The sequence below is a fragment of the Lactuca sativa genome, chromosome 8 (assembly GCF_002870075.4).
Source record: "Lactuca sativa cultivar Salinas chromosome 8, Lsat_Salinas_v11, whole genome shotgun sequence".
Taxonomy (NCBI): Eukaryota; Viridiplantae; Streptophyta; class Magnoliopsida; order Asterales; family Asteraceae; genus Lactuca; species Lactuca sativa.
This window is the reverse complement of record NC_056630.2, coordinates 339,400,160-339,416,864: the sequence shown is the minus strand read 5'-3', so window position 1 is coordinate 339,416,864 and position 16,705 is coordinate 339,400,160. Positions and strand designations below refer to the sequence as shown.

Genomic DNA, 16,705 nt, shown 5'->3' with positions numbered 1-16,705 from the left:
AACATTATGGCTAAAAAGCCCCAACAACCACACATAGATCTAGGTGCAAAAAGGGTCTAGGAACTAGTTTATTACCTACAAATGCTCAGAATGAACTCACAATCCCAGATCTATAGTCCCTTCTTGCTCCTCCAAGTTCCTTCTTCCTTCTCCAAGCTTTAATGCACCTTCCAAGGCAACAAATGGCTCAATCAAAGGATATGACGGCTAGGGTTTGGTATCCAGGGCTAAAGAGGCAGTAAGGAACCCTAGGAAGAAGATTAAGACGTTTATATAGGCTCCAAGTCCCGAATTTAGGGTTTTCCACGCACAGACCAGACTCGCCGAGTCACCTTGGCCGACTCGCCGAGTTCCTCCTTGGACTCGCCGAGTCGCCCCTTAAAATTAAGGTTTTCTTTCCTTTCTTGGCCTTCAAAACTTTGGGTGTTACATGGGGTTGGGTTGAGTCGGGTCCTGCTTTGTGCTGTAGGCCAACATACCCAGGGCGGATCGGATACTCCGAAGGCCCAACTAGCGGTTCGGATAGGCTGTAGGCCCCACGAGGGCGGACCAGACGTGCTGAGGCTCGGAGAGTGGACCAGGCCGACTGAAGGCCCGGTGTGGGCGTACCAGTCATACTGTAGACTCAGAGAGTGGACCAGGTGGATTGAAGGCCCGGTGCGGGCGGACCAATCACACTGTAGACTCGATGTATATGGCTAGACTCGGAGGGTGGACCAGGTGGACTGAAGGCCCGGTTCGATGGACCAGTCACACAGTAGACCCGAAGTGCATGGCTGTTCTGTTCTGTTCTGTTATGATATGTTATGTGTATGGTATATGTGGTTGGTATTTTGGGGGTATCTCACTAAGCTTTCGGGCTTACAGTTGTGGGTTAATGTTTTCAGGTACTTCAGGAGACCGTGGCAAGGCGAAGGCGTGATCGTACCGCTCCTCATGTTTATGTTTTATGATATGGTTCTGGGAAGACTCTAATAATTATTGTATTGAAAACCTTTTTGCAATGAATTAATGAATATGGGTTGTTTTTGAAAAATTTAAATTGGTCTGAAATTTATGGATTTTACAGAAGATAAACTTAATCATGGGGAACAGAAGATCGTCACCTGTCACCAAGATTGGAGTTTACTCTTTAGTGCTTAGTAATGGATTAGGACTAGATTTAAGTAATTGTTGCTATTCGTCAGATATGACAGGAAACATCATTTCTTTTCATGGTTTGTATAGACAAGGATTTAGATATTCATTTGATAATGAAAAAGGGTTCTATTAATGCTTATCTTAATGGTGTTTTATATTTTGAAGCATTGCCTTGTAATGGAATATATGAAACTGTGATGGTTGTAGATAATTTAGGACATGATGTGTTGTGTATCGATTCTTCCAATAGTTTGGATAAAGCATGCTTGTGGCATTGTTTTCTTGGACATGTCAACAAGAAACGCATAGCCCAACTCCAAAAGGATGGAGTATTGGAGTCATTCGACCTTAAGGACGATGGCGTGTGCGAATCTTGTTTACTTGGAAAGATGACCAAGTCACCCTTCACTGTCACTTGTGAAAGGGGTGAGGGTTTATTGGATCTCATACACGCTGATGTGTGTGGGCCCTTTAGATCCACCATAAGGGATGCAAACGCTTCTATGTGACTTTCACCGATGATTATAGCATATATATATATATATATATATATATATATATATATATATATATATATCTACTTAATCAAGCACAAGTCGGAAACCTTTGAAAAGTTCAAAGAGTTTAAGCAGGAAGTGGAGAATCAGTTGGGCAGGAAAATCAAGATGCTTCGATCCGATCGAGGTGGAGAGTACCTAAGTCTTGAATTCCATGACTACCTCAAGGAATGGTGAATCGTTTCGCAATTAACGCCACCTAGGACACCATGGTGTGGCTGAGAGGCGTAATCGAACCTTGCTAGACATGGTTCGTTCCATGATGAGTCGTGCTTCACTACCTATCTCATTCTAGGGGTATGCCTTAGATACTGCCGCCCATATCCTTAACTTAGTCCCTACCAAGAAGGTTGCCAAAACACCTCACGAGATGTGGACATGGAAAGCTCCGTCGTTGGTACATATCAAGGTTTGGGGTTGCGAGACTTTCGTAAGACGAGAGACTCACGACAAGCTCGAACCTCGTAGTGAGCGGTGTATTTTCATTGGCTACCCGCAGAAGTCCTTTGGATATCTCTTCTATAGACTGAGTGACAATGTTGTCTTCGTTGCGAGGAGAGGGGTTTTCCGAGAACGAGAACTCATAAGCCAAGGGGATAGTGGGAGACAAATTGATCTTGAAGAGCTTCAAGAGTCGAGCGATGAAGGAACCTCTAACGCTGATGCTCAACCCGATGAGGAAACTCCGGTTGAACCAATTGACGAATCCTTACCTCTAAGACGTTCCAGTAGAGTTAGTGTTCCGCCTGTGTTGTATGGGTTTCATATAACAAGTAAGGGTGATACGTTTATTAGTGATAGTACACTAATAAATTTGGATGAACCTAATAGCTACAAGGAAGCCATGGCAGGGCTGAAGTCTGCAAAATGGAAAGAGGCTATGGACAGCAAGATTCAGTCCATGTATGACAACCAAGTCTGGAATATGGTTGACAATGTGCCAGGTCGTAAGACGGTCGGATGCAAGTGGATCTTTAAGATAAAGACCGACATGGATGAGAAGGTACACACTTACAAGGCACGATTGGTTGCGAAGGGCTTTACTCAAACTCCCGGAGTTGACTATGATGAAACCTTCTCATTGGTTGAGAAGATAAAGTCTATTAGGGTGATGCTAGCCATTGCTGCATTTCATGACTATGAGATATGGCGGATGAATGTCAAAACCGCTTTCCTTAACAGAAAGTTGGCTGAGAATGTTTACATGAATCAGCAGAGGGTTTTGTCCATGCGAAGCACCCCAATAGAGTGTGTAAGCTTGAGAAGTCCATTTATGGACTGAAACAAGCATCTCGCAGATGGAATCTTTGTTTCGATGAGAAAGTCCAAAAGTTTGGTTTTCTGCGAAGCAAGGATGAAAGTTGGCTGAGGATGAATCAGGCGAAACACCCCAATAGAGTGTGTAAATTTGTTTACATTTAGTCATTGAACTTTTTGAGAGGGAAACGAACTTTTGATTTTGTTCATATTTAGTCATTAATTTTTTTTTTCATTATCTATTTGCCACTGAACTATTGAAACTATTCACATTTTACCTTTATGACCGGTCATAAAGGTAAAATATGAACAATTTCAAAAGTTCAGTGACAAATAAATAATGAAAAAAAAGTTTTGTCACTAAATATGAACAAAATCAAAAATCTATTACCCTTTCAATTCATTATTCCTAGAGTTCACGAGTTGTCCACTTTGTAATAATCTTTTTTTGAAAAAGAAAACGTTATTGTCCATCATTTCTACAGAAATGAAACCATTTATCATTTATATATAATAATAAAATCTATTTTGAGACAGAAACCATGATTTCAAAACCGAAAAAGGTTTGATTTTTGTAAATAAGGCAGCAGTAAAAGGTTCTTTCTCCTCCTCTGTTTCAGATTCCAAAACAAAGAAATATAAATAAAAAATAAATAAATAAAAAGATGCTAGGGTTTTTGAAAATTGAATTTGGGATGAAGAAATGCCCTAAACATCACCCATGGATCAGCGTCACCCTCACTACTTCCTAACTAAAGGCTCTCAGGTTGAAGTTAGCTCCGACGAAGACGGTTTTAACGGTGCTTGGTTCGTTGCCACCGTTATCCACCCTCCTCCTTCCATTTCCACCACTAAAAAGACCAAGTCCCTGAATCATCATACCAACAACAACTTGGTCTATGTCGAATACCATAATCTTATATCCGAGGACGGTTCTTCCAGACGCTTGAGAGAGTACGCCAACGTTTCTTACGTCAGACCTTCACCTAATCCCGATCCTAACGCTGCTGCTCCCCATTTCCAACTCAACGATCTCGTCGACGCCTTCTACCGTGACGGCTGGTGGACCGGCGTCATCACAACAGTCGTAGATAGCTCCAACTTCGTTGTCGCCTTCCAAAACCCTCCCGACCAAATTCAGTTTAATTCCTCTGATTTACGGGTCCATAGAAGATGGGACGGTGGCAGATGGGTCCAACCCGAGATACAGGTTTCCCGCTTTACCGTTTCTAGTTACCGTTCCTAATTCATACTACAAATAGTCTCCGGAGTACTACATGATATATATATGCGTTCTGTAGCTATGCTAGGGTTTTGTTTTCTCTTTAATTTCGTTTCTATTTTTGGGGTTTGTGTTTCTCCACCAAAATGTAACTTGCTACGATGAACGAAAGCGCAAATATATGGTGCTATTTTTTCTTTTTATAAATAAAAACTCTTGGAGCTGTCTGGGCGTTTCAAAGTTTAAAGCATGCTGAGCTGCTTCTAGTATTCCCATTTAGCCTAGGATTTATTGTCTTATCAGTTGTCCTTGTCAAACTTTTGCAAGCTCCCGGATTTTTCCATCTCATTTTATTAATGCATGCCCTTGGTACAAGGATCTTTTAACCATTGAGTTTTATTCATTGTACTTTTGGTGATGTGAATTTTTTGATCCATGACTCTGATTTTGTTTTTCCCTTAAAAAACTCTCGAAAGAGAACAGCAGGGTTGATGTTCACTGTAGGCAAAAAAGTGGAAGTGTGTTTTGAGGGAGAAAATTTGCGTGATGTTTGGTTCCCTGCAACTGTTGTAGAAAACTCGGGCAACAATTCTTTTCTGGTTGAGTATCAGCAGCCAGGAATTGGTGATGAGGCAACTGTTCATAAAGTTACTGTAGATTACTTACACATCCGACCCTCACCACCTCATCTCAGGGATAAGAATTTTGTTTTGCTTGAAAAGGTTGATGCTTACTCTGATTTTGGCTGGTGGAGTGGAGTAGTTACCAAAGAACTTGCTGGTAATAGGTACAACGTGTTCTTTAAACACACAAAAAAAGAGAGAGAATTTGATTGCTCAAGAGTAAGGCCACATATGGATTGGAAAGGCGGGAAATGGTTCACCACTTCTCAGGTATTCATATCATCATTTACATGGTTAACTTCTCTGCTTTCTTTTCAATTGAATGAGTCATCAGTGAGGTCTATGATTGGCCTCCATAGACTATTGTTTAAAATGCTTTTTTTTCCTTTATCGAAATAAAATTTTATCGTATGTTGTCTTTTCATTCATCCTCTTCTATCAAAGCCTTCATAAAGAATTTTTTGTTTTGTTTTGTTTGCCTAATATAAATGTTGAGAACAATTCCTTCCGAATACATGGGTAAAAGATGCAACAAAAGGAATGCTAGCTTCACCACATGCAACAATATTATGAATGAGTGTGATTCAATGGCACCTGAAGCTAGTAAGCTACTTGCCTCTATTCCATCTTGGGTTGTATATGGAAAGGGAACTTGTATATTCTAGTTGTTCGCCATATTTCCTAACTTGCATATTGTACAATTGAAGTTCATGAAATGATGAAGTTTGAATGTTTTTTTTGTTTCTGAAATTTTCAACAATCGAGTGGAGAGGTACGTATGATAACTTTAGTTGATGAACTACATATCCTATCTCATTACTCAATCTTCCATTTGGTTCCAATCTGTCTATCTAAGAATTGAATGAACCAAGTTGCACAACTCAAGGGTGATGGAGAAAAACTAGCAAAAAACTTCCTACCTATGACATCTTCCTGGTAGTTCAAATTCTTCAACTTCTACATAGTAATTTCAACATGAAAGGTTTCATGGAGCTTAAGCATAGGCAAGTCAAGAAGTTGACTGAACGAGCCCTATTTCTATAAGGAGCGAGTGAGCGACCAATGAGGACACATGATCACTTCAATTTCTTGAGTGCCATGTTTTGAAACTATTACTAGTTAATTTCATGTTGACTTAAGCTATTAGCTCACACTTGTTCAAACAATCAAATTGTGAGATCTGTATTGATCAATCAAGTAGACAAAGGTTGCGAAGTCTTAGATTCTTCCTACCAAAAATTTATGGAATAGTCTTAAATTCTTCTTGGTTCATTAATGAAAGGCATGCCCTTTTCATGTTGGGCCTTTCTTGCATTCCTCACAATTCTCTCGTTCGTCAATTGATAATTTGACATGCATCCGCTGAAAAAAGCTTTAGTCTTGGTTGATTCTTCAAAGAATTTTTCTTTGCTTTTTCCCCTCTGCATACTCATCTTTTGAATGGTAAACCACTAGCCTAGTCGCTTAAGAAAGTAACAATACTAATAGCATCAATATTAATAGTAACAATATTGTTTGAATATGCTCCCCCCTTCTTCTTCCCAGCATATGTAGCAACAGTTATCATAGAAGAGAAGGCAACTTTCTTTCTGTTCCTTATTTTTTTTATTAGAAATAACTAGCCACTTCACTACCAATGCAGTCACAGTCAAGATAGGAAGTACATCGGTAGCATATAGGTAGCTTGTCGCTATTTACTAATCACTCCAAGCAGATTGAGCAAACAACACCTAAACAATCTATCGTTGAAACATCAATAGCAAAGAGAACAAAGCAGACTGATCTTGACAGCAATGATAAGAATTCATTGCCTTTCAGGAGATTGGAAAATGAAATTAGGTCTGATTATCCAAGTTTATCAAGTAAAAAAACAAATGGCTCGCCTGTTGGTCAATCTGAGGGCTTGGATACTGAAGTAAGTATAATAAATGACCAAGCCTTTGGTAAAACTGAGAATCTTTCTCATGGAAAGAAAGTGGTGAGTTGAATATCTTATCATCTTCTATGCATTTAGTGTGGTTGACTATATGAATGAATTTCTTATCTAGACAATCATCCAGGTATGATACAAATCAGAATATGATATACCTAATGTTTTTCTTCGGCTCAGTCTGAAAAAACTTTGAAACAAGTGAAAATAGACAGCATTGTATTACCTTGAAAATTTTGGAATTTTTAGGTCTTTGTTAGATGGTAATCCAAGTGATTCGTTTAAAGATTCTTTTTTTGGGCCAAAAAGTCTAGATAGTAAATTAGTCATATAGATTACAATATTCGAAAGGTCGAGAGCATACAAGGAATGGGTTTATAAGATAATTGGTTGCGAGCTTACAATATACAATTAGCGAGCATTTTTGGTTATGCAACTGATGTGAAGTTACACCAACCAAACTAATCAATAATTTTCCTTCATCCAGTGTTGAAAACCAAGCTTGACTTTTGACTTGTTGCAGCGTAGTAAACGAGGAAAAGGTGTTGAACTGAAAACTCCAACGACGGATTCTTCAAGAAAGAAGGGGAGATTGGAAACCGAGCTTATAGCAGAAGGTGTGTGATTAGTTGAACCTTAGCTTCCTTTGTCTTTTTGTTTGTTTTTTTAGAATCTTGTATAAGAGGTGAAGGAGTAAACAAAGATTTTTCAGGAGCTAAAGAAGATCCGGTTCCAGTCAAAACAAGCAGCCAAGAAAATGTGGAAAAAGATGTTACTAAAGACTTAACCGAATGTAATGGTAATGGGATGACAGTATCAGAAGAGAAGAAACTTGAGGTGTTGAATGTTGCAGAAGGTGAGAGAAAAGAAGCATCTCCATGTGTTGGGTTGGCACCATTGACAGTGGTTGATAAGGTGAGAGACTTATTTTATACTTGGATTGGATGTTGAATGAAAGTGATGTATAAATTAAATGGCATTTGTGCAGAAGAAAAGCGTATCATCTAGTGTGGATGGATCTGTAACGGTAAGTATTTGATGGTTTGGAGGTTTGAAAAGCATTTTGTAGGTCATGTGTATGGTACTTGTTAAATAGTTAGTTTAATCTTTAATCTTTAATGTATGTGAATCAGGAGGGAAAGGAAGGGGAAGCTGAAACTGTTGCTCCGACTCCAACTCCAAAAAGGAAGAGGGGCAGACCACCTAAGTTACAAGCCACAAGTCTTGAGACTCCAGTTGCAGCAGCAGGTATCAGTTGATACTCGACAGTTGGTTGATGATGGCATATTGGTGTTGCTTTTATGTATTAATATTTTATAGTTGCAGTGGCAGTTAATGATGAGATTGAGAAAGAAGGTGTTGGTGTTGGTCCGCCTGAGATGGAAAGTGGTCAAAGGTCTGCAAGTTCAGTAACCAAACCATTGGAGAAGCTTCCTGCAGAAGACAATAATGATGTCCAAAACCTGGAAAACACATCAAGTAACAACAAGCAGCAGCTGCCAAATGAAAATGTTCAAGTACAGCCACAACCACAGCCGCAGCTGCAGGAGGGGAAAAAGTATTCATCCATGAAAGGGAAACGAGGAAAGCGACGGACAATCAGTATAAACTCTGAGTCTCCTCCAACTGAAGGTGCGCAAATTGCTTATAATTTTGTCTGTATGTGTGTTGATTTGTGTGCGTGTGTCTATATATATGTATAAGAATTTTTGATTTTTGGGTGGGGTGCAGATTGTAGAGAAAAAAAAGCAGATAAGGTGAAGGATGATATTTTAAATTCCCCAACCCCAACAAGAAATGTTGAAGCTGCCTCTGTTGGGAAATCGGTGTCTGACGATCAACCTCTTTCGAGGTGGTTAGTGCAGTCTCCAAGTGTTGATGGTCATGGGACAGGTCGTTATTTCTTGTTTTGTCTACATACATATGGATGATAGTACTAATACTAATACTAACATGTGATATGTTGATGTTCATATCAGAGGGAACTGGAAGCGTGGAGCAACCAAGGGAAAGGGAAAGGGATATGGAGTCGGAAATGATGATAGTGACGTCTCCTGCTGCTGCTGCTTCAGGTTTAGGTTTTTGTGATGGTTTGCCGTTTATGATAAGCAGTCCTACACTGTGGAAGACAATAGAATCGATGGACGCGTTGCGTAAGATTCCACAGAAACCACATTTCCGTCCATTGGAAGGCATGAAGGAGAGCGGGCGGGAAGGACTGGCCATCGGGAGCATGGTGACCTTTTCGACGGTGGTCGACAGGACTTGTGCACTGCGGTTTGAGGACCCGAGAAGCGCGATAGAGGAGTGCTTGGAAACGCTGGCGGAACTGGAACCTCATGGCTTTCAGGTGGACCTCATAAGAGACCGCTTGACACAGCTGCTTCTCATAAAGGACAAGCAGGAGGACCTCCAACAACAATTATTATCCCAACAAAATTTGGAGGAGGCACACATGGAACAAATCAAACTGGATGCAGAGATTGATGAAATCGACACCGAGATAACACAGCTGGAGGAGAGACGCAGGCAGCTGCTGTCCACCAAGGAAAAACACGACTCCCACATGGCTCTTACCAAGGCTGCAGGGGACCGCCTTCACCAACAGCTCGGGGTAGTTGGAACCGAATTTCATCTCCTGGCAGCTGCCTCTTTCTTCTGATTCCAATGTCATTGTCATTGTCAATGTTGTATGCTTCCTTGTATCTCCTCTTCTTTTACAATACCATATCATCCCCAAACCCCTACTCACAGTGTTGCTTAATTTTGAACTAAATTTCAGTTTTTCAGTTTATGATTGTTGCAGATTAATATTTTCAAAAACCACAGTTAGACTCGGTCGGTTCTGGCCTGGTCTTCAACACCTGCATCAGATTAATATTTTCTTTAAACTTATTATAACTTGTTACAAAAATATTATTAATACCAAGGAAACCCATTACATTAATGATTTTTTCGTATATCGGGGATAATGTTTTCTAGACGGATGGGATGGCCAATTAGGCTGTCGGGAGTGGTCACACTCAACCCATCGAAAAAGTGCTGCCACCTGTGCGCTATGTCAGTTTCACCACTAACCCATTAAACATTGGAAATGGTTACCATTCAATAAATTCCTTTTTTTTTATTTTTTTTTATTTTAACATTATATTAAATAAAAAACAAAATACAAACCATATTTTAAAATAAAACCATAATTTATATAAGACACATTAAAATTAAAAACACATTATATTAAATAAAAACACACTTACTAAACATAAATAAATATTTTAATTATAAAAGATACATTTAATTAAATAAAAACATAATTTTAAAATTCAATAAATATTAAAGCTATATTAGAAATTGAAAAAAGATAATTGAAAGGGTATGATATGTAATTTTCGAAAATCATTATTTAAGCATAAAAAAAAAAAATTTGATTTAGGGTGGAAGGTGTAATCAGCCAAGACTTCACGGACCAAAGCGGTCAAGTCTTTCATTTTGCTGTCTTTTTCCTCCTTACGCATCGTCTAACTCTTTTCTCCATTTTTACTCTGCAACTTCAGATTTAAAGCATCTGATACACTCTTCAAAAAGAAAAAAAACTCCATCGTTCGTAAAGAAAGAACAGTCAAAAAGAGCATTAACCAATCAACTCCGTCGTCTTCTCCCGTGGCCGAAGTCACGCCACAACACACCCACTCTCCATTGGGGCGGTGTTCACGCGTGGGTAGAGGTGCCACATCAGCCTTCACACGTGATTTTTTCTCCCATACCGGATAGCCTAATGAGTTTTTCACAACGTTCTTTCTTGTTCTAAAATCTAGATGGTTTGGTTGTGTTGACATGATGATTTTTTTGGGAATCAGTCACTATATTTCTTACCCCTTACGATTTTGTTTTTCGAGATTTTTACAAGACATCATTGTGATTTGTGAGAATCTAAAGATATGATGAGTGTTAGAAATTTTATGGGAAATCCCAAATTTCTCATAAAATTTTCCATAATGACTCCCTTCAACCAAACTTAGGCCCACACTAAACCGATGAGATTTAACCATCCCTTTCATGCCTTTGGGTTGTGACTCGGACCCCCCAAGTTCTGATCAAACAAGAACAAGAACAGACAAGGAGATCCTCATCGCAACCCTTGACTTGAGCTCTTGACACCCTAGGACCCTTAAGTACGATGGCGCCCTACGGAATACTAACACAAATTGCATTTAAGATGATCTGATAGGAATTTCACCAACTGGCAACGACCCCAACGCGAAACCATGGAGATTAAGCATGCGCGTGGAAGTCTTTAACTTGAGCAATTATGGCTGAAGACTGCATCATGGTACGAATTCTCCTGCTAAGAAATCTCCACTCTCCCCTACTTATAATGTAGAAATTATTTGAACGCAACCAATATGAAACTCAAGCTCCCAATCGAACTAACTGGAGGACTACCCATTACTGCCCCTAAGAAACAGCCAACAGTGGAGTAAGATAGTCCTTCTAACCATTCAACTCAACCCAAAACTTTCATCAAACAAGAATATGTAGAGATGTCAATTTAAAAGTTCTGAGTCTGTCACCCCAAAACTGCAGCTTACCAAGAACCTAGAATCACGTCAATGAAAATGCATACACACGAAAACAATCAACCCAAAGGAGATCTTCCAGAAGCAAACCCCAATACATAAATGCAAATTAAATAATTGGAAACATACCCGCAATCGACATAGTTGCCAATCTTGGATCCTCTGCAACAACCGGATAAGAACTTCAGCCCTTGGCACCTCAGTTCTCCCCTGACATCCATATGGCATATACCACGCTAAAGGTGTAGGATTCTGCACTTCACCAAAAACAAGAAGGGGGAAATGGGCCCTGATGCGGACCACCTGGTCGCAATGAAAACAAACCCACACATTAAGCCTGCAATCCCTGCCGAAATGCCCCTTCTTACCACATTTGCGACAAGCAAAAGATCGACACACTCCATCATGAAACTTGTCACACCCCCGGTTGGCGTTGAAAATGCCAAGCTTTGTGACGTTTACGGATGTTGGATCTAAAGATAAGCATATTGAACATTACATGGAAATATAACACAAATACTTCTTTTATTCGTTATTGAAAAGGGTTACATTATTCGATTCCCAAACACTCCCTAAACATAAACTAAACAACAAGAAAACAAAATAACACTTCCATCGGCCAGGTGACGACTTCCTTCGACACTTTACTTCCACTGCTACTCATTTCCTGAGAATACATGACTTTTAAAAATGTCAACATAATGTTGGTGAGTTCACATGTTTTTATGGTTTTATACTTTTTTAATAGTCTTATAACTCTTTAAAAGGGTTTATATTATTTGTATTTTGTTTTCCTAGGATAAACTATTGTTTTTGCATTTATCCTATGGCTTTCTCTTTTATAGATTTATATTTCTTTTTTTTTCTTATCTTTTCATACTTTAATTACTTCGTAGGCATTCTCCTCTAGGTAGTTTAATTTATTAAGGTCGACGAGCAATGTTACAATGAGTCCCTATAACCGAGCTATATGACTTGAGATTTTCCCGCCACGATGCTTCATCGGACATCGTGAAAAGACTATAAAGTTATGCCTGCCGAGGTTGTAGCTAGAAACCACATGTGAGAGTGTTAATCCAGTATAGATCTACACATACCTTCAATGCTTACTTAAGATTAATGATTATAGGTCCGGGGTAGCTGATTATCAATCAACTATGGATAAATAATACGTCTCATTTGACACTTACTTTGACAAACCTTTTAAGTATGATTATTTATCTTTGTTATTCTTTCTTTAGGTTTTCCTTTAATATACTTTCCTTACATATTTATATATATATATATATATATATATATATATATATATATACACACACACACACACACACTTAACCTTATATACATAATAATTATCTTTGCTTTGATATCTTTGATAGGATATTAAGACATCGTACAGTTAAGTACATCGTCTACTCTTAACTTTTTTTTGGTATAATTTATTCCATAATTATTCTGATACGTATATATATATATATATATATATATATATATATATATATATATATATATATATATATATATATATAAAATACCATATCCATAAAATAATTATTAGGTTATTGATATTTATAGGATATTAGGGCAAAGTAACAACTAAACTACACACATCAGACCGAAATCCAGAACATATAGATAGAGGGGTCTGCTGACCTCATCTGCACACCAATTTAAACCAAGTTCTCTCTCTTTGATCAAAGCCATCCCATCCTAAACTACATCGAGACCACCTGACAAATGGACCGAAATCCGGAACATATAAACTACATCGAGCTAACCCCGACATCAGATCTAAATCCGGTATACACTAACATGCATAAACTGGCTGACATTGGTGCCTTAGACGCGTTCCTACTGGAGAAAACTCACCTCGCAAAGCTGATTGTAGAATCCTGTGAATACCCCTCGCTGCTAGCTGGTAGATCCCTGAACTGTTGATCTCTCGACTCCCCGAGCTATCAATACCAAAATATCACTTAGTCCTAAACAATTATCCTCCTCAAGGTAAAATGACCATTTTACCCCTAGTCTAACTTGGTCCATATCTAAAGCTCAAAATCATAATATAAACAGCCCAACACTGGATGGGCTTCCCAGGTCCACTAGTGGCCCACTAATGGCCCAATTTGCAAAATTGGGCCCAATTACTCTAATGGGCCTAACCCTAAGCCCAAACATCTTCTTGTCTCACATTATTTGACTCCCGATGGCCCACAAAAGCCCAAATGTCACACCCCCGAACCAGACGGCGGAAACGTCCGGGGGCTGTCGTGACTCAATTGTATACCATAACATTGAATATATATGAAACATAACAACATTCGTCACCATGCATTAATATAGTACAACCAGTAGCGTTTACATGAAATACACTGTTTAAATATTACATTCCCAAAAATAAATTGTTCGATTCGTACATAAATAAACTGCAAGCAATCACATAATATGATTTCCTTTGATTCACTGGTTCCCTAAGAATACAAGTATTTTGAAAAACGTCAACATATGAAATGTTGGTGAGTTCATAAGTTGTATTTGAAAAAAAACAATGTTTCGTATCGTTTGAAAACCACCAGAAAATCCGATATTTTCTGAAAAGAGAAGCTTTTGAAAACGGTTGTGAAGATCCATAAGTATGCTTGTTTGTTTTCTATACTTGTAAAAAATTGTTTATTGGAATTGTATGTATTTCGAATCTGTATGTATTGAAAAACCCTAGGAAAACCCGATGTTTTCCTAATTCTTTGAATTCCATGAATTTATTTTGAAACCACTGCAACGCATGAAGATATCATTACCAGACGACATTGGATTATTTTGAGCATGATTATCTGCTACAAACACGCGTTACACAAACGACTCGTCTATAGCAATACTAACGATCCCGTAGGCGTCGTCCGTACTAATCACGTTATCCAACCGTCCTGACTACGTGTAGTCCCACATCCGAAGAGAAAGAGGACACGAAGGCCTCGATGACTCCCTTAGCCGGTTGGGGATAAAAGGTACGAGGGGTCCCAGACCCGCCTCGCAAAAAGGCAGACTTTACTAGCGACACTAAAGGACCCTTGGGGACCAGTAGTCTACAAGCCATTGAAAGTCCGGTTACGTCGTGTCGGATCGGTAAAACCCAACACTTCGTAAGATTGAAGTCTTTGGGCCTTAAGATCAGGTCGTCGGGCTAGCTAGGCTCAACGGACAAGATTTTACACTTGTGGGGCCCAAAGATAGTGCGTAGACGTCTGTGCACATTCGCATGTATAATGAATTCCCAATCGTTATTTGTATGAATCGTAGTGTTGTAGTATCATAGTGTCGTCGTGTTAGTAGTTTCGGATTTTTATTGGTTCGAGACCGAACCAATTCGTTTAACAACGACTTTTGGTGTTGTAATGTATTGTATTTTGTCGGTAGTCGTGGTGCCATTATTTGGTCAAATTTCATGTATTGAATTAGTCTTGAAAATTTTCTGTTTTCAGCCCCTCCTTGTTTGCAAAATTTACTTTTTCAACCCTTTATTTAAATACTTTCCGGTTTGGTCCTTAAATCAATTTTCTTGACATTTTAACACCAAAAATTATTGAAATAAATATTTTTCAGCATATTTTTCATAGAAAACAGCTTAAGTCCCTGAAATTTCAGTTTTCTCGGTTATAACCTTTCTTTTCGCAATTTTGACAATTTTGGCCCAAATTGTAAAATTTTTGCAACTTTGGTCCTTTTTAAATTTAAAAAGCATTTTAAACCTTTGAAAAGGACTTGGATCACTTATGGTCCACTGTTTTACAGAAAATCACAGTTTTGGCCCTCCAAAACAGAAAAATTCGCATAATGGGCCTCATTGGGCCGAAATTGTCATTTTTAGCCCATTAAGCTTGAAATTTATGTTTTTAATCCTCTAAATGAGTATATTTCCAGAAATTGTTTTACTGAAACTGTTTTGACACACTTCATCCATCAGAATTCGTGATATGTCAATTTGGACCCTTAATTTTGTACTTTTCACATTTTAGGCCCAAAATTTGTGTTTTTAGCCCAAAGAAAATTGTTACTAAGCTACTTAGCCATTTTTCTTGAAACACTTTGTATGTAGAAACATATTTGATGCAAAAATCATTTAACACAAGATATATCTCGGTTTTGAGGGGTTTTATGGCTAGATCCAACATTTTAGCACACAAAAGCATACATGTAAGCATGGAAATCATACTAGGCATACAAAACACATATAGATCTACACTTTCACTTGTATTCCCCCCCCCACAAAACTCATAAAAACAGAAAATAGGGGGTATGAAGCTCACCTTGTTTGAAGCTTTCGGTTTTTGAGGAAAAGGTGGAAGAAAGATGAAGTGATTTTTGGCCTTAGCACCCTTTGATGAAGATCTCGAGTTTGAGATGGTTCTAGGATGCAAGATCACGATTTTTGCATAGATTAGGAAAGGATGTTGATAAACAAAGAATTTAATTCATAGATCCAAGCATAATCTTACCTTAAATGAAGAATTAACTTGCAAGGTCCTCTTGAAAGCCCCTAATTTTCGAGATTTTTGGAGAGGGGAGGAAGGAGTGTTCTTGAGTGATCTAGAGAGAGTTTGAGAGATTTTTGTGGTGTGTGTGTATGCTTGTGGCCGAGAGTGAGAGAGATAGGAAGAAGAGATGTGATCTTTGAAGTGATATGCATGGAAGAATGAGAAATAATGCATGGATGTCCAATGGATAAAAATGAGGTGGCAATGGTAAAGTCAACTCTCCTCTTGGGCTTGATTTGGGCCGAAAATGTTGGAGGAAAAGAGAATGTTTGGGCCTTAAATACTTAAGCCCAATTTTCATGGTTAAGTTGAGTGATTTTTGATCCAAATAAATTTAAAGGAAATTTTTATGACTTGTTAGGGTCAAATTAGGTTAATTATGGTTCATAGTCATTAATTTATTTCATTCTAGGCCCAATGTGGCCCAAAATGTTGAAATAAATTAGTGTGGGTCCAATTAGAGCCCAATTAGGGTTCTAAGCCCATGATAGTCTAATTGGAAGCTTATTGGTCCCTTTGGATCCAATAAGGAAGTCCTAGTCCAAAATGGACTTAAACATGAACTTCTAGGGTCTCAAATTGTTTGATGACTATTTGTAGTACTTGTATGATGTATTTACTTGAAGTTTTTGAAGTTATAATCATAGGTGTTACACATGTTCTTAAGCTTTTGATTCACATTAGCTTGAGTGTATAGATTACATGACACAAAATTTCCAGTTGTGACATCATCCCCCCGTTAGAGGGAATTTCGTCCCGAAATTCTGTTTGAAAGCTAGATTTGAGAATGCTAGAATAGGTGAGGGTACTTTTGCTTCATTTGATCTTCGCGTTCCCACGTGAATTCTGGCCCACGCTTTGCGTTCCACC

General features: G+C 38.5%; 1 protein-coding gene across 4 annotated transcripts; it reads left to right on the top strand.

Annotated features, from left to right (window-relative positions):
- Nucleotides 1-3,602: 3,602 nt before the first annotated feature.
- Nucleotides 3,603-9,523, top strand: LOC111887331 (DUF724 domain-containing protein 3). 4 transcript variants are annotated; one of them, XM_023883487.3, is made up of 9 exons: nt 3,603-4,164; nt 4,653-5,069; nt 7,253-7,346; nt 7,433-7,644; nt 7,718-7,756; nt 7,863-7,977; nt 8,050-8,361; nt 8,461-8,622; nt 8,709-9,523. In XM_023883487.3, the coding sequence occupies exons 1-9, from the start codon at nt 3,676-3,678 to the stop codon at nt 9,389-9,391; spliced, it is 2,523 nt and encodes an 840-aa protein (XP_023739255.1). In that variant the 5' UTR covers nt 3,603-3,675; the 3' UTR covers nt 9,392-9,523. The 4 variants fall into 4 exon arrangements, with proteins under 4 accessions (XP_023739255.1, XP_023739257.1, XP_023739256.1 ...); XM_023883489.3 differs by having other exon boundaries at nt 3,604-4,164; nt 7,442-7,644; XM_023883488.3 differs by having other exon boundaries at nt 3,605-4,164; nt 8,056-8,361.
- Nucleotides 9,524-16,705: the final 7,182 nt, after the last annotated feature.

What these genes read in the sequence shown, in the direction of transcription:
- LOC111887331 (XM_023883487.3), top strand. Translation starts at nt 3,676, where the DNA reads ATGGATCAGCGTCACCCTCACTACTTCCTAACTAAAGGCTCTCAGGTT. An exon ending in AACCGAGCTTATAGCAGAAG is followed by an intron (nt 7,347 to 7,432) that starts GTGTGTGATTAG and finishes GAGTAAACAAAG; the next exon opens with ATTTTTCAGGAGCTAAAGAA. An exon ending in GACTCCAGTTGCAGCAGCAG is followed by an intron (nt 7,978 to 8,049) that starts GTATCAGTTGAT and finishes AATATTTTATAG; the next exon opens with TTGCAGTGGCAGTTAATGAT.